Raw genomic sequence first — 25,782 nt, forward strand, 5'->3', positions numbered from 1 at the left:
TGAAAATACAGTAGTCCCCAGACTTCCCACTACACAACAAAAAGTCCCTTTAAGAGATTATATAGTCTTGTACACAAACTTTGTGCATCAAGTAAGTTACCTAGCTGGGTACTATTTTCCATAGACAGTAAAATAAATGGACTCAGCGACCCCATTGGAACTCAATTGAGACAAGTGAAGCCCATTTTTAGCAATTTTTAGCACTTCCGTTTCTGACGCGCAGACTCAAACTAAGCTTGATGACATCAGCAACCTGTCTGACAGATGTAAATCTTCTAGTAGCTGTGCGTGAAAACTGCCATCGTTAATCTTGCAGAGACGGCGAGCTTGAGCGGGGAGTTCTTTGACGTGAGTGAACAGGAGTAAGTATTCTGATTAATTATTTTGTATAGTATTTTAAAATGTAACGCCAGTACGCTATATTAAGTTAATTGCCTGCGAGCTTCTCCTCCTGTCTGTACGGTAATGCGACAGAGAGTCGAGTGGTTATTATGCAATCGTTAGCCTATTTTTACAAAAACTGTTTCTACGAGGCCATAATGTAACATAGAAGGTAATGGAGCCCTTTATACATTATCGTGTATCTTTAGAAATAAATAATGGACAAATGGAGTCTTTAAATGCCTCAGATGTAAAGTCATTCGCTGTCAAAGTGACGCCAAAATGAATGGGAGGTCAATGGGATGCTAACGCAAGTGAAGTTCTGCTACAAGATGGCAGCTCGCGGCCGACTTCAACTTCCGGTCGACTTCCTTGCCACCTGCTATTTTCAGGTGCTTTTCATTTTCCGTTGGTCTTAGTACATGATGTAACTACAGAAGAGTCAAGTTTTAAATATGAAAAATATTATAAACTGATTATATTCATTCATTTAAAATTATTACAGTGGTGATTGTGCAATAAAAATGTTACATTTGTATTTGATGTTGATTTTATAGTTCCAATTGAAGTATTTGACAAATAACTTTTTAAAAGCTGAAAAATACTTGGTTCCATTTGCTCAGAAAAAAATAATAATTCTAAGAGGCAAATATCATCCCTTAAAAAAAAAAAAAAAAAAAAAAGATATGTGACCGCTATATAATAACTGTAATTTATACAGTAACAATACGTACAGTCATAGAGTTGGGTTGGACATCTTTTATTTCATATTGCCAAAGCTGTACAGGTTCTATAAATATTTTTAAATGCTGAAATATTTACAACCAAATGTCTCTATTTTTTCCTTTCCCTCTTATTCTAAATGATACAGACTAAAATGAAAGCCCAAATAATGTGCAACTGTATCTCTCTCACACTTTCAAACAACAGACCTGATCCACTGTCCAACTCAAAACATCTGTTTTGGGAGACTTGGACTCCGGGAAATCAGTTTTGTGCTATTTACATCTCAAAACCAATATTGAGTGGGCTTTTCCAGTCCATTTACAGTCTGCATACAACAACTGAACTGAATGGAGACACAAAACACCACTTCATACATCTAAATTATTAAAAATGTGAGCAAAACATAAAAGAATATTAAAATATATAAATGTGACAGTGGTACTGCCCAATCTAGTAGTCAAAAAGAGACGACCCAAGAAAATCTGCACCTCTACGTGCAGTCATACTCTCTTGCCATCAGTGTTTCTAACACGAACACACACGATCACACAGACACACACAAACAGGAAGAAGACACTTCAAACAGGACATTTTGGACAAGATCTCCAAATGCAGCTGTCTTATAGATTAATAATGCCTTTTGTCATTACGGTGTCAAAATAACGACAAGAAATGAACAGAAAACAGAAGTGATGCCTGATCTGCTCTCTGGTCTCCTCATTATGAACAGGAGGACAGTGGATGAACTCTGAGGACATGACTGGACATATTCTCGGTACCCTCTAGTGATAGTATTGCACATCTAGAAAACAAATTCGTTTTTCATAAACATTTTAGTTGCTTTTTCAGCATTGCTTCAGAGATGTACAGATTCCTTTTTTTAAATATCCATTTTGTTTTTTCCAAGTGACATGCAAATTTAACACAGCAGTTCACAGACAGGGAACTTTACAGCAGAACTAGTACAGTAGTAGTTTGAGGCTTTTAAGCTGAAGAGATACACAGACCTTAGACCACTTACAGCAGGTGGAAAAGGGCGAATGGAACATTTACGAATGGGATAGCTTCTCCGTCGTGGACGGTTAAGGCAAACCCTTCATACGTGGCAGCGCTAGATTGCAAAGACTTGAACATTTCACCCACCACAGACAGAACAGACTGGAATTTACTGTATAACTTAGCACATGAATATTAAATGCACAGCCTGTTGACTGATATCAGAAGGGGCTGAAGAGGGGAAAGACATTTGCCTGATGTCTGCATGCCAGTGCCAACTCGCAAGAGCTGCGCATGGGACCTGCATGCAACCAAATGCCTCCGATTGAAATTAATAAAAGTGAATGAATGTAAAGACGTCAACCAACAGTAGTCAAAAGTCTGTTCTTGTTCTGGTTGGTTCCTATTATGAGAATGAAATGCCAGCATTTTAGTGTCCAAGTACTGGAATATTATATCAGGTACGTGATCAGATACATTATATGAATGGGTTGTTTCTATTAGGACAGATGTGATGAATATGTGAATATATCTATATTTGAATCGATACAGGAGCAAGGGTCTTTAAAAGGAGCCTGGCAGGAGTGTCAGCTTCTCTTGAACAGGAGTAGTATTGCAGGGAGTTGAAGTAAACGTAGGAGAGAAGTGTGCTAGCTCGGTAGTGGACGAGGGGACAGCATCTTGGGCTTGCCCTCTGACTCTTTCCCCTTGACCGCCGCCATGTAGGAGAAGAGGCAGAGCACCGAGTAACAGATCTGATGTGCCTGTCCGAGACAGAAGAGGTAACAGCTGTGATTTATGACCAAGACAAATAAAAATACAAAGGTTCACTCTATACCATTATTGCAGGGCTGGGTAAAAATATTGATTTCCTGTTTAACAGCCTTGATATTAATTCTTAAAATCCCAATAATGTTTTTCATCTTCTATACTAGTGTTTTCTGTACTACTTTTTATTGGTGGCACACGTTAAGATGAATCAGTGCTGTCAAATGAAGTCAAGACACCGTTATTTCTATAGTGCTTTTCACAATACAGATTTTGTCAAAGCAGCTTCACTGTGATAGGAAAATAATAGAATCAATTATGGAATCTCAACTACGGAGACAATTCAGATCCTGCAGTAAAGCAACTCTAAAAGACAATGTCATTTTTTAGCTCAAGTCAGTTCAGTGTTGGTTCAGTTCAGATCAATAACCATGTGAAATTCAATCAATCAGTTCATTTCTAAAAAAAGGCAGCAATGTTGTTTGTTTTTCAGTTCAATAATGGTGTCGATGTTGCAAGATGTGACTTAGCAGTTAAACATAGTCTTAAAAAATATTTTTAATGAATCAATCAAAAATTGCACAAAACATTACAAATATTTATTGGAATAACAACAATAAAAAAAACATACCATTTGAATCGGTGCTAATTTATACGTCTCTTGTATTTTTTTATATAGCTATTTGTTGCTATGCAAGCAAAACTGACCGAATATAGGTCAGATGAATTGGAATGTAATAAAAAACAGACTGCAACAAGTTTAGAGCTTGTGACTTGGATTGAATCTGGAAATCTGTATTGATACACAGCTCTACTGTACAGTACTGTATGAATAGTGAAATCTTACCATAGGAGTCTTGTACTTATGGATCACCACTTCTTTAGTTTCAGGAACTGCAAATCCCAGTGCAAGACACAAAATAAAAAGTTCAACAGCAGTGGAATAGCTTACATAAAATATTCAAGGGCAGGGGCAGAAACAGTCAGAGAGAAAGAGTGATACAGAGAGAGAGAGAGAGAGAGAGAGAGAGAGAGAGAGAGAGAAGAGGGGAGGCATACAAATGGCCCATGAATATTAATAATCTATATCTGACCCCGCCACATTTCAGACAGAGCTACAGAGCTACACTGAATCTTGCAGCAGCAGAGCAGCACTCAAAAAGATCATGTGACTGAACAGGTTTTATAATCGGTAGACGTTTCCCACAAGGCTGAGAATCTCTTATGCAATGGGGAACTGAATCAAGGCAGGCTCGAGGAGGAGAAAGAAAGTCAGAGGAAAAAGATACAGAGTAAGAGTGGGGGAGGATAGATGAAGAAATCAGAGAGAGAAAAAGTAAGAGAGGGAATATCATTGAAAGCTGAAGTTGGAAGGAAATCGGGGGTCTGCTGGGTTATTCCATCACTCATGGCATGACTTTTACTACAGGCATGAGAGTATGAACTCGAGTGTAGGAGAAGCAACATCTGACATCAAGGCAATGCAGTGCAGATCGACAGCCATTAATGGTGAAAGGGGATGTATGAGAGATGATGACGGGAGGACAGGTCAAGGTAGAGAAGAAGAAAATATAAAGGTGACAGCACTTTACCTGCTGGAGAATGAAGGTTTTCATAGCAGCAAAGATGAGGGGCGGATTACAAAAAGGAAGCACAAAGACACAGCACTAACCCAGTCTAGAGCGACTCTGTGACTACTGTACATACGCTGCACCTCCAGGAGAACCGGTTCAACAATCGCTAGATGGTTTAGTTTCTATCTAACTTTATGAAGACTTCTATTCTGAAGACAAACATTTTAGTTGAACCTTCACTTGATTAAAAGATGTATCTGAGGAAACAACTGCAATCTAAAACAGAGCTGAACAGTTATTTTGTCACAGAAGAACTTCAACTGTGCTTTATTTCTCAAAAATGTTGATGTTGTACAAGATCTTATCCACCGGAAGAATCCTATTCCCCTTCCTGTAGTGTGTTATCTTAATAGCTTGATTTAGCTAATAAACAAATCATTTCTTAGCCAGTTAACACTGCGTAAAGCACGTTTCACTTAAACGTTTTCTATACTACAGTGTGATTTGTGAATAATAAAAAACAATATTTTGACAGATAGTGATAAATATTTTCATGTTATTCCTGCTTAATAGATGATATTAAAATTGTTTAAATATTAAAATGTTTAAATATGTAACTAAAATGTAATGCTTAAAAACTCAAATCAATTGTTTTAATTGATGGTGAATGTACAGATCACAACATTAATGGATACTTTTTTTAAAGATCACATTTCACATTTCAAATCATCTTCTATACAATATTTCTGTAATATTTAAGTTAGATTTCTATTACATTACTTGTGTCTTTACAGATTAATTTTAAATGAGCATTAGACGATGGCATATAATGCACAATTAAATATACAATACTGATCACTAAATTAAAAACCTATATATATCTCTAGTGTTAATACTAACTCTAATATTAATACTAGAGTTAATTAATACACCACTGTCTCAGTCAGTGGAATGGCTTTGGGTCCAAGAGGAACAGGATTCTGGAGGCAGATAGGATCTCGCTGCTTTTGGTTTTTTGACTATGCACTACTGGAGCAACAACTAAATCTACAGTCCTCCTGTCATATACTGTATATAACCTTTGCTCCTAACGCTCAAAGTGCTGAACATGACAACTCCTCTCCTCTGCATGTGACTGGGTTACTGCTGTGTCACGTACAGGCCTAGAATCAAAATGGGGGTAATTACCAAACTCCTCCAGGACAAAGACTCCTTTCACTGTATTGCACTTTTTAATGTGACTCAGCTCTATGAAAACCTAAAAACAAACAAAAACAAACAAAAAAACAACAGGACACACTGTTACCAACTCAATCACACACTTGTGGGAAAACAAAAAGAGTATTTTCTGAAGAGATGACAATCTGGACAGTAAGTTACTGTAAACTAGGGAGAAACGAAGAAAGGACATGATAAGCAAGCTGTTGAAAAGCTATCAGAACTAAAATATGACTGCACAGAAAGAGAAGTTTCCATGTTGACAGGATTACATGGGCCAATGACGCAAATGGTGAGCTGTGACGGTTTCAACACCTGAGCAGCATTATGGCTCTTCATATTCTAGAGAGCAAAAAATAACCCCAAATTGTCTTCATTTAAACAACAAGTCAACACTACAGCTCTTAAGAGAGTCTCGCTTTTAAGAAAATCACTGTGTATTTACAATACTTGTCCAGCCAAGAGAAGAACTGCCTCCATTCTACACTATTCATTTATGACGTGTTTCTTGAGGCACTGGAGACTTCTATAACAGATGTATTTCTGAAGCACTAAAGACTAACGAGCTAATATAAACCTGCAGCTGTGACCATTTGCACCAAAAGTGCTGAACGAAATCATGGCACTGATCCTCCTACGTGCTGAAAGGGCCCATGCAAAGAAATCCATGGAAAATTCCATCATCCGAAATAAAAAAAATAAAAAAGAAGACAGACACACACACACACAGACCAAAAAGCAAACAAAAAGAGAGAAAATTCTACAAAAGACATGTAAAAAATAAGCACACAAAAAATGGCATCTGCCAGAAAAGCTACAGTACAAGGAAAAGAAAGAAAAAGCAAATGAAAATGTTACACTAAAAAGCAAAGACTGCAGAGGTTGTGTACCTTCCGCTCCTTGCAGGGGGAGAGAGCATGGGAGAGAAACGGTTTGGATTATTATTGGACAAAAAGAGCACAAAACACCTTCTTGTGCTACGAGCCCACCCTTACAGTAGTAAACTACAACCGCTGATCCCATCCAGAAAGAACAAAGCCTTCGTACATTAACTGTTAATATCTTCCATTATGTTGACGTTAGTTTTGAATCCCTCATGTGTGCCCACCCCATTACCCTCCATGCCTCCTCCACCAGCAATGAGGACCAGCTCCCTCACACATGTCTACAGCCGAAACAGAACAGCGCCAAAACCATTACGACACACACAACGACACTACATAAATGATTTTTCAAATTCGAAGTTTTACAGCTTTCAACAGCACTGAACTCTTTTGCTGGCCTTTTATCTGTTAGCACTTTTTAAAAGCTCAAGTAATTGACTAGAGACCACAGCAAGGCACCCATGTTGTCATATTATAGTGATATTTAGTCATTGCTTGGTCGAGCTCCTCTAGTTCCAAACCTGTCATTCCAGCTCCTTCTTCTGCGGAACACAAAAGAAGATACTGTGAACAATTTTGTTAACAGTTTCGGTGAGCATTTGACTTCCATTTATTTGGACAAAAATAACAGACATTTCTCAAAATATCTTCTTTTATGTTCCACAGAAGTAAGTCACACAGGATGAGAATGACATGAGGTGAGCAAATTGGAACAATCCCTTTAAAGGGATAGTTCACCCAAAAAATGGTGAATGTTGATGTTTATCTGCTTACCCCAAGGGCATCCAAGATGTTAGGGTTATCAAGGGTAATCAAAGGTAAAAAACAATATATAAATACTATTCAGTTTCTTGCACAGACACATCAGTGTATCATCATGAGCCGAAGGGTTTAATTTGTGTATGTTTTTTTTGAGACTCAAACCTGTGATTCCCATTCACTTCCATTATATGTCTGACAGACTGCAACGGTTTGAGTTAAAAAAATCTCTGTTTGTGTTCTACTCAAGAAACAAAGTCACCTATGTTACATCTTGGATGCCCTGGAGGTAAGCAGATATACATCAAATTTCCATTTTTGGGTGAAGTATCCCTTTAAGTCCTTACAGCAGTTGGTAGATTATGACCTAAGATAACCCAGGCAAAAGAAGAGTATGCTAGAAAAAAATACAAAATAAATGACTTAAAGGTTCGCATTGTTTTCTAATTGTTCCAGTCTTTTCCAAAGTATCAGCATTCCGTAAATACTGCTTTTGTCCTCGAGGGAGTTTGTTGGGATATGCGCTTTTTCAAATCAAAAAGAAAACAGGCTTTTGTTTTCTAGACAATAGGTTCAGTTCACATTAAAGCTTTATGAACAGCAAAGTAACGAGACAAATAACCAGGTTAGAGAATCCCAGAACAGCAGTATTAGGTGGAACAGAAGGCAGACATATGGTCTTAACCACTTAAAGCAGAATCTATAAAATCAGTTTTATTAAGAACTATTACCTGATTGACTCTCATTAGAGCAAGTTTAAAGCATATGTTTATATAAAGATGGTAAAGATTGGAATTGAAACTCACTAGAGTGACTAAACTTTTAAATAGGAAATGTGTTATTTAAATCTCCCCAACAGAGTGGGCTCAAAGCAGAAGTGAACTAAGCGGCTGCCACTAGGGGTCCCCCAAGGGTACATGAAATCACAGCTTGATTTTTTTTTCTTCATATATTACGTCAATATTAATGGTAATAATACATAACACAATATTAAATAATTTATACATATATTATTTTCATACTGACGCGTCAATACGGTCAAAGACAAATGTATCACTTTTATTAAGTATTTCCTTTTTTATTTAAAATATTCACAAACTTATTAACTATATCATAAACTATATGATACAGCCTATTCTGATTGTCAAATGTGTGTGAATTAATGAGTTTTGTCGTTTAAACAACCTTAATGACCATGTTAGTTGACGCTGTCGTGTGGATCTGTCAGATTGACTTCACGTAGATTCCCCCACTTCTTCTGAAATACATGAAAATTTATTTTTGTAATGTATTATTCTTCTGTAAGTCGCTTTGGATAAAAGCGTCTGCTAAATGAATAAATGTAAATGTATTAATGTAAAGTGGCCAGTGAACTGGGAGAAAACCAGAGTAAACTTTATGGTTACCTACACAATGTGCATTTGACAGGAATAAAACACATCGTCAAATTTTTATTGAAAGGATTATTATTGCCGTTTTTCCATAGAAATCAGTGTGTATTTAATAAACTATAAATGTCTCTTTTTTTTGTTTTGTTTTTTGCTAGGATTTAATTGAAATGTCTAAAACCTGAAATAAACTTTGTGTGGTTTATGTGGTATGCGAAAAGCACAGAGCACATCTTTCTCTGGATCAGTGTCAGCCAAGGCGCAGTGTCTCACAGGGTCACAGGGTCTAAATCGATTGCATTTCGGTGGTGGAGGGGCGACAAATTGAACCTCATCTTGTATAACCTATCCACCTTTTTCCTCAACGCAGAAGTAACGGTGAGACTTCCGTTTCATTATATAGGTAAATAACGAGGAGAATCACAACGTACAGTAAACAGTAAAACTGTTTGCAGTACAAACCAGTGTGTTCTTAATTAAGATAGCAGGTTAAAATAATATGATAGGACACATCAATTGTCAATATCAAGCAGCAAAACAAACTGTTTTGTACAGCTAAAAATAGCTGGACGCTCATGAGACTTGAAGCTTTACCCATAGAATTTACAAATGGCGGCACCCATTTTTACATCAGGAAAAAGGTGGATTACTTAGCTAGTTTTAGATTAAAGTTTTTGTCTTGTAAAAATAAAAATAATATTTCCTGGGTATATAATTGTTTTTATAAAAATAAGCTTCTGTTTCATAGACTTGGTACTGATGACAGCTTAACATTATTTACATCAGCCTACCTCTGGGGTCTTTGAAATTATATTCCAACAACATTATGCCTCAATTAGCTAGTAATAGATAAAGAAAAAGAGTTGTTGTTTTTGATTTACAGATGCTGTGTTTAATAATTGATGTTGTTAAAATAACATTCTGTAGCTAAACAAACCAGCAGACGATGCATTTACAGAAACAGGGCTGCGTTTCCCAAAAACATCGTAAGCCTAAGTTGATCGTAACTGCATTGGTGACAATGGTTTAAATAATCAACTAAGGCTTACGATGCCTTTGGGAAACGCAGCCCTGTTCCGTCTGCTGGTTTGTTTAGCTACTTTTCAGTACACCACATTAAGTATGCCACTTAGTAATGTAAGACTTTGCATAATTAAAGTGCAAATTAACACCTGACCACTTTTGTGGGTTTGCTACTGTTACAATTTAAAATCGTAGAAGAGTAAAAGCATAACAGACAGACATTGGTATGATGTAAGCAACACAGATACAACAAATAAAACTGATAATGGGTGTGTTGGATTTATAATGTGTGAATAATCAAGCACTGACAATAATCAGTCATATTGGCGGCACTAAGGGGCCCCCAAATATAATTCTGCTTATGGCCCCATAAAGGCTTGGGCTGGCTGGCCCTGCTCCCCAGCAATGTATTTTGTACATTACTGCTTTGAATATGTTTTGCACAAGGTTCTACGTCTTACCTCTGGCACACCACAACAAACCGACATCACACCAACACTCACAAACCGTAAGGACCAGAGCTGGGCGCCGCGACCATTAACACTTCACACTAACACACAGCGGGTGGAATGTTCTGACATTTGAAAAAGTGAATCTCTGCTTGTGATTATGCAACCCAAAAACAAACATCCAGCAAATAAAGCCAAACAACAATGACAACAATGAAAAAAAAGAAAGAAAAGAACACAGCAATCCCTCTTAGAGACTCTTCAGGAACAACACAACACATTTTTAAAAGCGTCCAGCTTTTTCATTTTAGAGTGTAATATCAAATTTTATCAAATAAATCAAATGTATTTTTTTAGTGCTTGCTCTTATTACTTTATCAGTTGTTCCAAAAAATTCTCAAAGGATGAAAGGCACGAATAGAAAGAAAGAAAGTGTGAGAGGAAGGAAAAGAGACATGGAGAAATGATGAGATGAATACAGACGAGAAGTAGTAGAAAAGAGAAAAGGAATTGGATGGAAAGAGGATGAGAGGAAGGGTGGTGTTGAATCTGGCAAGCACTTGGTCATGGTTATGATAAAGGCAACACCTCCTACCTGGCTATGCATAAATTTGAGATTGATGCCTTCCAGCGTGACCTGAAGGAGGCCACCCTCCCCTGTCTTCATGTCCTGTACTGGAAACTCGCCTCCCAGCTCTGGACCTACACACATGGCAGTGAGAGATTAAAAAAAATACTTGGTTAATTTCAACAACAAGAAGCAGATGATTATACATCCAAAAACAAATGGAGTGAATTTAAATTCAGTTAAAAGGGTCCACTTTTTTAGCAGTTATCTCAATGAAAGCAGCCCAATTTATTTACAGTTCGGTGTCAGTAAGAATTTTTTTAAGAAATGATAATAATTATAATACTTTTCAATCATCGAGGACACAATACATTGTTCAAAAGTTACTGTAAAATGTTACTAAAGATTTCTATTTTGAACAGCATCTTGAAAACATCTGGTCACAGTTTCCACCAAAATATTAAGCAGCACAACGGTCTACAACTGCGATAATAATAATAATAATAATAATAATAAATATTTTATTATTATAATAAATAATAAATTAGATTTTAAAATGGATTCAAATAGAAAAGAAAAAAAAATAAGTTACTTTAGTTTACTGTATTTTGGATTAAATAAATGCAACCTGGTGAGCTTTTTTTTTTTATTATTCTAAAAATAAAATTACATTAAAAAAAAGTACATACCCAAAACTTGTGAATGGTTGTGTACAAAGATGCACAATGTACCTGGTTTGATGCTTTGTTGTCGTGCGGCAGCACGCTCCATGCTGTCTTTAACACAGTAGTACAGTTCCCGACACTTAACACACAAAAACACACAGGAACAGAGAAAGAGAAGTACAGTCATTGATTCCAATTTACACTGACGATACTGAAACAATACAACATTTCTGAACGGAGAATGAGACTGTCATTTGTCATGACTGTCATGGTTTGAAATATGTGGTGTGTGTGTACTAGGGGTTGAACGACTTTACTTTTATGTGATGAAAGTCAAGTCGAAGTTGCTGAGCTGAGCTGAGCCTCAAACATCTAGTGCACAGCTATGGCATATAACACAGCGCTGCCCACGTGGCTATTGCTCCTATAACAGCTCATTTTTATCAGTTCTTTTGTTTTTGGGTCGTTATATCTCTCACAGATTTCTGCTCGTTCTAAATAAAGATAAAGTAGCACAGTAAAGATTACATTCATATGGATGCATTAGTGAGAGCAGTTGCGTGTGTGAATTAATTCTACCTGGCAGCGTCTCTCTGTGAGATGTAACATTAGTTATTAAGAAATATATGCTTGAACTTTTCAGTTTCTAAACTATTTTATCGAGAAATCACAGAACTGTTGGCAATTCATTTCCGTGGTGAATGATTCTGTGTGCGCAAGAGCAGCGCAATGTACAAGCTACTGTCTGTAGCCTGTGTGTGTGTGTTACAGTGCTGCACCACATTAGATTAGAACAGGGATTAATTTACTGTACAATAAGCGATTTAAAACATGCATTCTCCCATTCAATTTCAAGCATCCAGTAATATAATCACACGTCTTGTGGAGTGCTTTCAGAGCATGCATATATTTGTCATTTTAACTGTTCAGAAATGGAGCATAAATGTGGAAGTCCTTCAAAGATTTCTTATCCTGTTGCGCCCTCTATAGGACCAGTGACTAATCAACATTAAGCTTAAATCATCATGGCAGAGCATTAAAGTCGACTAATCGACTAGTCGTAGTAGTAGTGTGTACTACAGTATACCTTTACTTTGATGTGTGCCTTACCTTCTTGGTGTAGAACTTGTTAAGCTGTGTCTCTTGACCGTTCCTCCTCCACAGACACAACACTTTGGTCTTGGGACAGTAGGTCATATTTATGAGCTTCTCATACCACCAGCGCTCATAGACTGTGCCGATGTTACTGCGCAAGACGATGCAGTCATCACACACCTAAGCAAACACAAGGATGAGGAAAGGAGGACCAAATGCTCATTTACAATATGTTTTCACGCAGACTGGTTAAATGAAATAAAAAAACGAGTGACACGGACACACAAAACTCTTACCTCCATGAAAAATATATCACCAGTTGTATCAGTCCCCGCGTGCACAACAAATGTCTGCTTCTTAATGTGCCGGCTGCCACTTGGCCTGATGAGGAGCTCACGACCACTCTGCAACAAAACATACATATCTGTCAGTCACTCATCACCTAATTCTGATGTTTGGCTACTGGTTTACATGCAATAGCTGTAACTCTTCATCTAACTGGCTCTTACCAAATGTGCAAGGCGGTCCAGGACCTCATTGATCTCCTGACTGTGTGAGAGGCCAATGTGAGATTTCCCCATAAGACGCCGCACCTTCTTCCTGATTTCATTTTTACCAACCTAGATGAATGTTAAAAGTTAACATTAATGTTAGTCAGTATTTTTGTGGAAGCCGTAGTTTATTTTCTTTACAGAAGTATTTGATGAACAAAGTTTAAAAGAACAATTTATTTAAAACAAATATTTTTGAACATTATAAATGTCTTTACTGTCTCTTTTAATCAAATTAATGCATCCTTGCCAAATACAAAAAGAATTGATTTCTTATTAAAAAAAACAGAACTGACCCCAAACTGTTAAAGGCTAGTCTACAGTATGTATAAATACACTGCTTTTTAAAAAATTTGGGATCAGTAAGATTAGTAATGTTTTTCTAAAGAAGTCTCTTCTGCTCATCAAGTCTGAATTTATTTTATCAGAAAGACAAAAAAAGTGATATTGTGAAATATTATTGCAATTTAAAAAAAAAGTTTTCTATTTTAATGTACTTTAAAATCTAATGCATTCCTGTGATGAAAAGCGGAATTTTCATCATCATTACTCCAGTCTTCAGTGTTACATGATCCTTCAAAAATCATTCTAATATGCTGAATTATCATCAATATTGGAAACAGTATTTTTTGTAAAAAAGTATAAATGTATAAATAAAAAGAATAAATGTTAAAAAAAAAAAAACAGCATTTATTCAAAATAGAAATCTTTTGTAACCATATACGCAACCGTTCACAAGCTTTATTTAGCAAGGATGTGTTAAATTGATTAAGTGATAATAAATACTTATATTGTTAGAAAATATTTAACCTTATTAATCAGAGAATCCTGAAAAATCTATCACATGTTCCAAAAAATATTAAGCAGCACAACTGCTTCCAGCATTGATGATAATTCAGCATATTAGAATGATTTTTATAGGATCATGTGACACTGAAGACTGGAGTAACGATGATGAAAATTCTAAAGGAATACATTAGATTTTAAAGTATATTAAAATAGAAAACTTCTTTTTTAATTGCAATAATATTTCACATTTGCATTTATTTTTGGTCAAATAAATGCAGCCATAATGAACAGAAGAAACAAATCTTACTGATTCTGAACTTTTGAACAGCAGTGTATTTAAATTATAATTTGGTAACACCAAACGGCTGAATAAATGTCACAACTGAACTGTTCACTTTTAAAATATCCATATTCCCTTAAATATACGTGAAATAATGAGTGAGTGTTTGAGTATACCTTCGTCATAAGCATGTAGGCGATCATGTTATGCAGAAGAGTGGCCAGTAGTCGGTCCTCATCGTCCTCCAGTCTCTTCCGGTCATGTTCTCCCAGAGAATGATACCTGAGAGACCACAGCACAGTCACATTTGGACAAAATAATCCAAACACAACAGTACAGTTAACATCTGAACCCTAGCATGACTAAATAGTTTATAGCTTAAAGCATTCCAATGTGTTGTTCATTCTCCCGGAGCGGGAAATGTGAAAGCACTGTCAGATTTGTGTAATTTTTATAAAAGCATGTGAAAGACCAGTATGCCTTTTACACTCAATCAGTAAAGTATGTAAACTTCTGAAAGAAGATTACGAATGAAAGAAATTCATAATGGACTAGTTATGCAGATGTTTTACCATAGCATTTTTTGTCACTTTTGATTCATTGTGAACACTTATGTAAGCACTTAAAGAATATACTAACCTGTCAATCATTTCTTGTGGTCCCTGATCCATCCCCATTCCTTCCCTTTCCAACATAACGGCATCCAGAAAGGCATCCTCCCAAAACTGCATCTGATCCCACAGAGTAGAGCGCTCCTTACCTACCCATACACACATATTTTCATGCTTAACTTGAGTAAAACAGTTTTTCAACTCAACATGCCAGCATAAAACAATTCTTATTTTAAATGTCAGATGTCATAAAAACTAGAATAAACGAGTATTAAAATAAATTAACTAACAGAAAGAGACCTCAAGCACCCGAAGCACATGCATGCTGTAATAGACAGAGCTTGCCATCAAACCTTTCAAAATGAATTTTAACACCGAGATAACACACGCCTCCATACATCTGCTTATTGTTTTAGCATTCACATTCTCTCAAGCAGCTTTTATCACACAAACACATTCAATTATAAAATAAAGTTGGCTTATCTGCTCCGTCTGGCTTGTGTATTTGAATTCTCTCTTCATGCAAACAGTACCATGCACACACCAAATATTTCATTTCTTGAAAAAAATGTAAAACACTCGACATGCTCCATACAAGACTTAAATAGCAGTCATAGTATGGATGCGAGGGAATGCATGTAGTGTCTAATACTACAGCTTCACAATCCCAAAATACACACATCCAAAAGGTCAAAGGCAGAGTTCAGCCATACTCAGAGAAAAGGTTTCCATGGCGGCATCCTCCAGTTGGTCCCAAACTGAGCTTTTATCTCGCCCTTTGTGGCATTAAATGGAAGGAGAAAAAGAAAAAAGAGGGAAAGGGAAAAGGAGGTGGCGGTAGAGCACAAGGCAAAGAAAGTGTTAGAAGAGTGTTAGAAGCAAAGCTGTGTGCTGTCAGAGATACGCAAACCAATAATTCATCACACGATGGTTAATATGAGGACATATTTGGAGCTCAAGAGCAAACTGCAAATTAACAGAACACTTTACAAAGGGAATATAAACAGGATTTACAGAATAAACTGTTGCAATCATTAGGATGAAATCAGTTATAAAGGACTGTATTGTGCAGCAGATATGTTATTACAATTTTATAATGTTGAGGTTATGGAAAACCAACAAATACCACATCATTGTAATGAATGCAGACATGAAAAGATATGCCATGTTTATTACTAAAGCAGTGAGAATGGACATGAAAGAAGAAAAGAAAAAAGGAACAAACATGAATGAAAGGAAAGGAGGAATAGAGAAAAGAGGAATAACTCTTACCCAGCAGCCCCTCACACAGATAGATCCTCATGCTGACATCCTCGAGGGGTGGAGCTGGTGCTCCTTTATTAACACCAACAGGTTCCTTCACTCCTGGCTTCAGTTTATGAGTCTTTCCCTAGAAGCGTGACCAGTGTTGGGTAACTTACTCAAAAAAGGCATCCAATTTTGTAGGACTGTGCAATTAATCGCATACAACTGTCATAAAGCCGGTCCCGTGATTAGTAGTAAATCACCATCACCTGCTTTCAGATTGAGAGGCATTCACTACACAGAGCCGTAGTTCTCTGACAAGCTAGGCAATATCGCGTTAAAAATCAAATGCGATTAATCTGCGATTATGAACACAATATTGCCTGTCAGTGAACTACGGCTCTGTGTAGTGAATGCCGCTCAATCTGAAAGCAGGTGTACTGACGTGCAAAACATGATTTTTACTTCATAATTTTTTACATAATTTGTAACTTAACGTAATTTATTGGCATAAGTAATGCGTAATTAATATAATATATATAATATATGAAAAAAAAATGTAACGCATTACTGCATTACTAGGAAAAGTAATTAGATTACAGAAACGCACTACTGTGTAACGCGTTATACCCAACTCAGAGCGTGACACTGACCACCCTGTTCAGATTCATTATTATATTATCTTATATTTGATCTGATGCAGTGAAGAGAATGATGACTAAAACAGAGAGAAATACTCACAAACACAGAGCTGGTCGCAGGGTTGGTCTCAATCTCACTGTCAGACAGTGTCCCCCGGGACAGGTTGAGATGTTGAGCATGTCTTCCTGTCAGGCCGTCTCCAGCAGTGCTGCTCAGGTCACTGTCTGCTCCCAGCGTCTCACCTGAGCTGTTACTCACCTACAGATCCAAGGTCAGACATCAGCAATAGCACAACAAACAAGAGGGATTATGCGGCTTCTCAATGGGATAGTTCTTTATAAAATGGAAAAAATCTAAATGTTGTTTAAAATCTGCATGATTTTAGATTTTTCTGGAAGACAAAATTAATTAATTAATTTAAAAAAATCATGTTTAAAAGTTTGTAGTGTTAAGTCTGCTACTCAAGGCTGCAATTTCTTTTTTTTTTATCAAAAATGCAATATTGTGAAATAATATTACAATTTTACAAAACATTTCAAATGTAATATATTCTAAAATGTAATTTATTATTGTGAGGGGAAAGCTGAATTCTCATCAGCCATTACCCCAGTCTTCAGTCTCACATGATCCTTCAAGAAATAATTCTAATAAGTTGATTTGGTGATCAAGAAACATTTCTTATTGTTATTCTTTGATGAAAATTGTTTGATGAAAGTTCAAAAGAACGGCATTTATTTGAAACAGTAATAATTAACTTAAGTAATCAACTTTCACATTTCTTAAAAAAAAAAAAAGATTGACCCCAAACTTTTGAACAGTAGTATATAAAATCAAAAGTGACTAATTTGACTGAAAGCTCCGAGCTTGAGCTGTGTTCCAAGTCTTTTGAGGAAATATTCAAATATCAGCTTCAGAACACCTGAAATATAGCATCTGAGTTGTATGGACTACTGTTATGGTCAGTGAAACCATTCTGCCTAAAATCTAATTTTGTGGTCAATAGAAGAAAGAAAAGATCAAGTTTGGACTGAAAAGGGGGTAAATTATGAAAGAATTGACATTTTTGAGTGAACGATCCATAAAGACAAACATAAAACTTGTCTATAATGCAAGATAGAACTAAATAAATCTTTGGTATGGCCACAAGAATAAATCGGTGGTAACTACACATGATCTGGATCAACAGGAGTGTATTTTAAAGAAAGGATGGCCGTGTCTCTGTAATGGCCGTGTCCTACCACTGTGCTGGCCTCTGAGTCCTGGCTGGTGCTTCTTGTCAGAGCAGGAGGCTCGGAGCTCACCAGGGACTCTGTATCACTCTTCTGCAGAAGAGACGAGCAAGAAGAACAGAGATGAAAAAAGGAAATTATGAACAATAGTATGCATAGGTATATTTATATGCATTACATTTCAAAATAAAACAGTCAAACTTTTACATTTATATTAGATTTATATTGTGATATTAGGATAAAAGCCACCTGTGAGCCAGACGTCACACTGAGGCCACTGTCAGCACTGATCTGTGATTTTTTTTCCTCCGTGTCTCCACCTTCCAGACGCTGTTTTCCTCCATCAGCCCCTGTAGAAAGCACATAATCAGCTCTTCCATCCATTAAGTCTCTGCGCTGCATTTTGGGACGTCACATGACTAACAGCGAGCTGAAGCCTTCTCTGTTCTGGAGAGTGACACAACCGTTCTCGATTTCACAGAGGAGAATAATGCCATTCAGCCAGCTGCCACTCATTAGACTACGCAGGTAAGGCAGAGAAAAACAAATAATGCTTGCTGTCATATTGGGGAAACTCACAGAAGCAGATCAGCTTACAGTGGGCCAGAACAGTTCACAGTAGCGCTAGGTATCACAGACACACAGACAGAAGCAGTCACACATGCAGGCAAACACAGTCAATCAGTCTGACAGGAGGAAGCTTCAGCTACAACTAGTGCACTCACTGCTTCTTAAATGAAGAAACCAATATTGCGAGTGCAAACCCCAACTTGGTTAAAACTGATTATACTGTACTGTATTAGGCAACAAGAACAATTAAAATATAATAATACTAAAGCTGTATTGCAGATCTTCCACAGTAAAATCGGAGCAAAATTGGTGGCTTTTCCCGCATTTTCTTCACAGATGCATGAAACTCCAACAAGACTCTTTGAAATTAATTCGAGACTCAACTGAAATAAGTAACTGAAATGTGCCATCATGTGGTTTAGCTCACATCTCATACTTGCATCAAACTATAATAAGATAATTAAGTAAGAGAAGGTGGAATACCAAAGACATCACATGCCCGTGTTCAGTCATCAAGAAGTTAACTGTAAGAAGAACTGCTCTACAAATGTACTTAAAAATCATCAGATTTTCATTTATTTACACCAACTGAAAGCAATGAAAAAAACAATAAATGTAGGAACTCGAAATGTTTGAAAATCCAGGTGCGTGTGAGATAAATCTATTCCATCACAGTTAAAAAAATGCGAATGCTATCAAGAAAAGTAGCCAAGATAAAAACAAAGCAAACCAGTCAAGAATAGGGATGGGCATGAGTACCTGAGTACTATGAAGTAAAAGCATTGATTAATAATTGATCGTTTTGTGATTGGTTACAACAGTATATCAGGATGGTACCTTGTAGTCTGACTGCTTTGATCGGACGCCACCTACACATGGAGAATAACTTTCAGTCCGCATGAGTGTATACACAGGGAGACATTCTATCGCAGGGGTCTTGCATTTTTTAAACAACTATTAGAAGAACTAAACTAGACAAAAAAAATTGTACACAAATCTTAAAAAAACACTCAGCTCATGGCATGAGACGCTAAAAAAAACCCAAAGATGCGATACAAAAGAGTGCTCATTTCCCACCCAGTGTTCTCAAGTAGCCTGAGCTGATATGTGTGAAGTACTCAAGCTGTCAAAATGACCAAAATGCACATCCCTAGTCAAGAGTTGGATTTGCACACTTAGAAATACTGGCCCAAATACTGATTTAATGTCAATAGAAGCTAAATCTTTGTGTGTACAGGGCTTATTTTAACCTAAAATTTACTTTGAATGGATTGTACATTTTTACTTTGCATCTATATACCTCGCTCCTTTTAAATAAATTTAATTTATTTGCTGATACAACGTTTGGGCCACATGTCTAAATGGGCTTTTTGAAAAGTAGTAGAATTTTTGGGGGCTGATTCTGTTTCTCCGCACAATAGAAAGTGGTTTAAGGGAAGAGGACTGGTGCAGGTAGAAGGACAGAGTCCCTGTTTTGCAGTTCTGCAAAGAAAAGTCTAATTGGGAGCTTAGGGAAGTGATCTTACTCTGTTCTTTTTCCAAAGCTTTTTGCTTTCTGTTATCCTGGTGCTTGCTCCACAATTCTACCCAAGATGCATTGCAAGCAAGGAGAGAAAGACAGAGAGAGAATCAGAGAGCCGGTTGAATTGTCAGATATGGTGGATGAGCTTTTCTTTCTTTTTTTAAGAGAAAAAGAATAAAAAAAAAAAAATAGAACTGAACAAGTGCAAAATCTAATTTTTCAAAACAAGGATGTTTTGCAATGATCAGACAGCCATATGCAAGCTAAATGAAGGATATGATGTCATGTAAAACTATCCAATCATTTAAAGCTAATGGAGATCCATTACAAAACATCCTAAGCTCTGCGACCCTGTTCCTGAAGAGCCAAAATGATGGATTGCACAAAATCAGCCTCATGACTTGGTTTTCTTTCCCCATTCTTTTCATCCATAATGGGCAATGGCTCTCCAAGGCGAGGGTGGATGGCCTGGGAGATGCAAAAGGTGTGAGATGAGGACAACAAATCAGCCTCACAGCTGGTGAGTGGAATGAGGTGTTGCAAAAGCAGGGGGTGCAGTCTCAAAGACATTCCGTAGAATTGCAGGTGCATTATTACCAAAGGACAGACAAGGCAAGGTTATGAGGGTTAGGCTTTGGAGAGGGTGAACGGTCCCCTGTACACAGACCCAGATATGACTGCCAATCAGAGACCTGGGCCTAAAAATCCACAAGCCATTTCAGACATTTTTAATGTAAGCAGACTTCTGTGGTCATCATAGGACTGTTAACAGGGGAGGCAACAGCTCAGGACCCTTTTAAAGAGAGTAGTGGTACAGTCCAAGACCTTCACCGTCCCACTATTTCACTCTTAGCTTAGCTGTAGGTCTTTCACTAACATGCATCCAACGGATTTAAGGGGAGTCAGGATTGGCATACAGGACTTAAAAAAACACGTTGAACATTCCAGAAGAAGTCTACATATATTGGCTTCATACCCATCACAATATTCCACTAATGTGTCTACACCAACCAATGCCACCTTCAAATATTTGTTGGCTTCAAAAGCTACGGAACTGGAGAATTTGACAACTGTCATTCCAAACCTGTATGACTTTCTTCAGTGGAACACTAAAGTAGAAGAAGTAAAAGTAGAAGTAGATGGTAAAAATGTTTCTGTCCATCAATGAAAGGTTCAGTGCAATGTTTTAGAACCCAATGACTTTCAAAACGTTTTTTGTGTTTCACAGAAGATAGAAAGTCAAGTTTGAAACAGCATGAGGATGAGTAAATTATGACAGAATATGGCAGCCAACTCAGTTCTTAACTTCTGGCACAAAGTCGGTGTAGACAGTTAATGAAATAGAGGATGTGGCCCTAAGGGACAGGTGGCTCCCAGAGAGCTCAGGGAACGTAACAAGCAGCTAGAAGGGGGGCATGCAATGGGAACTGCGGTTTACACACCAATGGAGGCAATAAAATTCTCCTCGTTCAGACTCCGGGTATCAAACTGCTGTGACGATTTCCCAGTGGAGGGTGGTGGCAATTGGATACGGGGTACCAGGAGCACGCCTGCCGCCCTGGCGCTCTCCATTCTGCCCGATGGGCTCTCCTTACTGCCTGGGCTGCTAACACCCTCCATGGAACCCCGTTTCCGCTTCTCTGGGTCTGTGAGCCACAAGTGAGCCCCAGGGAAATACAGCATGGGAAAAAAGAAGAAGAGGAAACAGCAAAGACACATGGAGACAAAAGGGAGAGAAGTTAAATTTGAAGGTAGGTTACAGGTGATTTCTCCAAACAGGTAGGGAAAAACAGGGCTGAAACCCAAGGATATGTAAAAGTGACTGATACCAAGATGTACACGGCTGTGAAGAGGAACAATAACCTTCTAGAAAGCAGAAACTCTTTGTGTTGGTATAAATCTATTGGTCAGAAACCATGTTTGATGCTAAATATTAACAAGAAATTTCATTTGGACATTCAAATGAAGGTTACCTTTGGTTTGGTAGTGGGTGCGTGCTATCTCTAGCAGACTGAAGACACTGGCCATGCCTCCCAGGCCAGCATTAGTGTATGAGTGCTCCAAACTGGACACTGTGCACTTCAGTAGATCCAACATGCCTTTGTATACCTTCCTGTTTATCTCCTACATAAACAGGCACACAAAACCATATAATAAATAAAACATGAGTCAAAGTGGACTTTTGGTTCATTTCAGCATGAACTGTTGTTTTTACTCATCACTTCAACTTACCACATCTCTTATAACTTCCTGCTGAGCATCCTCCTCGGATTGGACCACACGATTGAGTTTGCTGAGCACAAAGACTCGCAGCTGTTCATTCTCTAGCAGGCGGCGTACCTTCTTCATGTTGAGCCAACCCACACCCTGCCCATCGAGCACGCTCTGGACCACCTCCTTAAGAAACTGCTGGTTCTCGCTGCACAGCACAAAGACCAGGCTTAACGGAGGAAGAACCAAATATTCACAGGCACTCAACAGAGCACAACAGAAGCAAAAACAAAAGGGATAAAGTAAAAATCCCATACATTTTATTGCCATACAAGTACTCATTTTTTAACAGTTTTGGTGTTATGTGGTTATAAATGAATGGTATATATTTAACAACATTTTTATTTTTAACAATATCAGTTAGGACATCATGACAGTATGTTTTTTTTTTCAATGTATTCTTTTAATTTAGCAAAGATGCATTATATTACTAAAGAATTTCATTTCAAATAAATGCTGTTCTTTTGAACTCGAAGAGTCTTTTAAACATTAATAACAGGAAATGTTTCTAGAGCATAAATACAGCATATTAGAAAGATTTCTGAAGGAACATGACAGCTTTGCCATCACAAGAATAAATTACATTTTAAAATATAACTTCAAACAGAGAAGAACCATGCATGTAATTTTATAGTATAATATTATTTGTATTTAAATTATAAGTGGGTGGTCACCAGTGTACTCTTGTTAAATGCATGATAGCACTATCAGTAGTGTTTTCCTGCTTGGATTTATCACATGTGCCTGTATTTTTCTAATTTGCAATATCCTTCAGATAAAAGTGCCTAAATGAATAAATATGAGCGTCACTGCAGTACCTGGTGTTGTTGGCTCTGCCCTGAGGAGATGGAGACTCTCTCTTGACGGTGGGGCTGTGCTTAATAACAGAAGATTTCTGATCTACCAGCGCTCTGGGAGCTCGAGCACCTACAACAGACCATTCACTTTGTCAGACTGGATAAAGACCTTATATGAACGCATGTGTGTCACACGAAACCTGCTTTCATGTGTCAACACCCACCCATCCACCAAACTACCCACCTCTACACACACACACACACACACACACAAATAAAGTGTGAATTCGTTTAAATTCTCTAGTAAAAAAAAAAATTCACTTGAAAACACACATCTAATAACACCACAGCTGCAACACAATGACTACAGCATTAAAACACAGTGCAGTCTATGGCCTCTACACAGATGTTTTAACCCTGCGTCTGGTAATAGTATATAATCAATAGAAATAAAGGGCAACACACGAACAGCTTTTAACAAATTCGAACACACTCAAAGAACTTGCAAATTTTCCTTTGCACCTCAGTATTTTGGACATTGCAGTAAGGGGGTATTACATGACTAATGATGCTAACGTTGACGGTTAGAGGTGCAACTGAAGGTCTGGAGCAGTAAAGAGAGCTACAGGAGCAATGATGCTTGTTGGAGAAAACACACATTCACACACACACACACACACTCACACACACACACACACACACACACACACACACACACACACACACACACACACACACACACACACACACACACACACACACACACACACACACACACACACACACACACACACACACACACACACACACACACACACACACACACACACACACACACACACACACACACACACACACACACACACACACACACACACACACACACACACACACACACACACACACACACACACACACACACACACACACACACACACACACACACACACACACACACAGGCAAAGAACAAAGTGAGAAAGATGAGTGGAAGAATGGATGAGTGAGAAACAGACTGCATGGCAACAAGAAACGACACAAAAAAGAATGAAAAAGCCCTCTCAGTTCAGATGATCATACTACACACACTTAGCTGTGAGTGTATGGCAACAGTACATACACTTACACACAGTGTATGTGTATATCCAGCCTCTTTGCATTCATCAGAACATTTACATGCGTTAAGCACAACCGGTGCATGGATGGTTTGTGCTGCATTCGAGGACATTAACAGATGGACATCTTCACACACATTTCACACTGTGTGGTTAGATAACACATTCGATTGGGCTAGGGAATATTTTCAGACAAGACTTATAATGCCTCATAATGAAGTCTGAATAACAATATGTCATAAAGAGGTATTTTGACTCAGTTTTCAACAGTGATAATATTAGCAACTTAGCATATAAGAATAACTTTCGAAGAATCATGCCAAGAGAAACTGGATTACTAGAGCCACATAATGGCTTCTGAGAATTTAATGCATTTTCAAATTAATAAAAAAACAGTCAAAGTAGCCGCTTTCTACAATGTTCTGCACATTCTGGAAAATCTTAGGATGGACAAACAACTTCATCTCAGTTTTAGGATAATCCAAAATCCAAATGCTACCTAGAGCTTATTAGACGAACCTCATGGAGATCTTCAATCTCTCTAACCTGCACCTTTCCCAAAATGTCTATATGATACAGCACAAGTCTTATTCTTTCTACAGTACATTACAGGCCCAGTCCATCAACAGAAGACATGACATGTGAACAAAAGACTCAGATGGTTACAATCACGGTGACTGACATCTGACATTAGGAATGAGGAAGCAACAGTGGAACAGGATGCTGGGAGATGTAGCTGACTGGCTTTGGAGAAGCATGCAGCTCACGCAGCAAAGGGCAGAACCCACCTTCTCCGCTCCCCGGGCCGATCTCTGTTACAATCTCCATTAGAGAATTTAGCCCAAATACTGGACACAGAAGCCAGAATTAGTGCAGGGGTCAAAGAGGGGACAGAGAACAACACCGGCCCAGACAGAACCAGTCCAAACATCAACCCACAACCACAAGCACCGGACACATGTACATATACAACAGAGAAAACCAGCAGAGAGCATGGAATATGAGAGAGATAGACAGAAAAGAAAAAAAGAGAAAGAGAGAGAGAGAAAATGAGAGAAAGACAGAAATCAGAAAAATACAAGCATTTCAGACTTTGATTTGGTCAGAATAGCTTGTGATTTGGGAGGTCTTGATTAACTGTGATTACATGAGTAATGATCGAATGAAGCTATTCTACAAAACTCAATTCATAAAAAGAACAAGAACTAAACAGATACCATGGCATAAAATAATAACCAGTAATATTGTAAAAATGTTTCAGGCCTAAATTATAAATGATTTATTTTTAAATTGCCATGAAATCTATTTTGTAAATGCATGTTATTGATCTTAACTTAATTCATTTGTGCATGTTTCAATTATTACATTTTTTTTTTGGACTCGAGACTCAAAAGTCCCCATTTGATTTTTTTTTTCTGAGAATCCGTTGCATTTGGATGTACAATCCAGAATAAAAAAGAATCTGCTCCTTTTGAATGACCACATTCAACATGACATGAAATCTAGATTCATTCCTCTCAGTGTGAGTTTTAAAAATCAGAATAGTCATGACTCATTGATTATTATTGTTATATTACATAGTATACTGTATTTGAACACTGTGCATTTGGATGCTGTTAATTTGGATGCAGAGAAATATAAACTCTGAAAAGAGCACAAAATGACTTC

General features: G+C 37.5%; 1 protein-coding gene across 44 annotated transcripts in view; it reads right to left on the minus strand.

Moving 5' to 3' along the window:
• Positions 1–1,125: 1,125 nt before the first annotated feature.
• Positions 1,126–25,782, minus strand: part of LOC132106109 (MAP kinase-activating death domain protein-like) — a 73,390-nt gene continuing 48,733 nt past the window's right edge. For 7 of the 44 annotated variants that reach the window (XM_059511862.1, XM_059511819.1, XM_059511773.1 and 4 more), the window contains 20 exons: positions 23,023–23,131; positions 22,166–22,352; positions 21,907–22,057; positions 21,376–21,579; positions 19,938–19,994; positions 18,091–18,191; positions 17,851–17,934; positions 16,712–16,870; positions 15,998–16,115; positions 15,439–15,501; positions 14,754–14,874; positions 14,291–14,396; positions 13,004–13,114; positions 12,791–12,898; positions 12,510–12,674; positions 11,466–11,538; positions 10,762–10,868; positions 5,634–5,703; positions 3,719–3,765; positions 1,126–2,867 (listed from right to left, as the gene is read on the minus strand). In XM_059511862.1, the coding sequence (XP_059367845.1) occupies positions 2,754–2,867; positions 3,719–3,765; positions 5,634–5,703; positions 10,762–10,868; positions 11,466–11,538; positions 12,510–12,674; positions 12,791–12,898; positions 13,004–13,114; positions 14,291–14,396; positions 14,754–14,874; positions 15,439–15,501; positions 15,998–16,115; positions 16,712–16,870; positions 17,851–17,934; positions 18,091–18,191; positions 19,938–19,994; positions 21,376–21,579; positions 21,907–22,057; positions 22,166–22,352; positions 23,023–23,131 (2,255 nt within the window). In that variant the 3' untranslated portion in view covers positions 1,126–2,753. Of the gene's footprint in view, positions 2,868–3,718; positions 3,766–5,633; positions 5,704–10,761; positions 10,869–11,465; positions 11,539–12,509; positions 12,675–12,790; positions 12,899–13,003; positions 13,115–14,290; positions 14,397–14,753; positions 14,875–15,438; positions 15,502–15,997; positions 16,116–16,711; positions 16,871–17,850; positions 17,935–18,090; positions 18,192–19,937; positions 19,995–21,375; positions 21,580–21,906; positions 22,058–22,165; positions 22,353–23,022; positions 23,132–24,902; positions 24,963–25,782 lie in introns of all 44 variants that reach the window. The other 37 variants (XM_059511923.1, XM_059511833.1, XM_059511870.1 and 34 more) reach the window with 17 other exon arrangements.

Source organism: Carassius carassius, chromosome 2 (genome assembly GCF_963082965.1).
Source record: "Carassius carassius chromosome 2, fCarCar2.1, whole genome shotgun sequence".
In the NCBI taxonomy this organism is placed as follows: domain Eukaryota; kingdom Metazoa; phylum Chordata; class Actinopteri; order Cypriniformes; family Cyprinidae; genus Carassius; species Carassius carassius.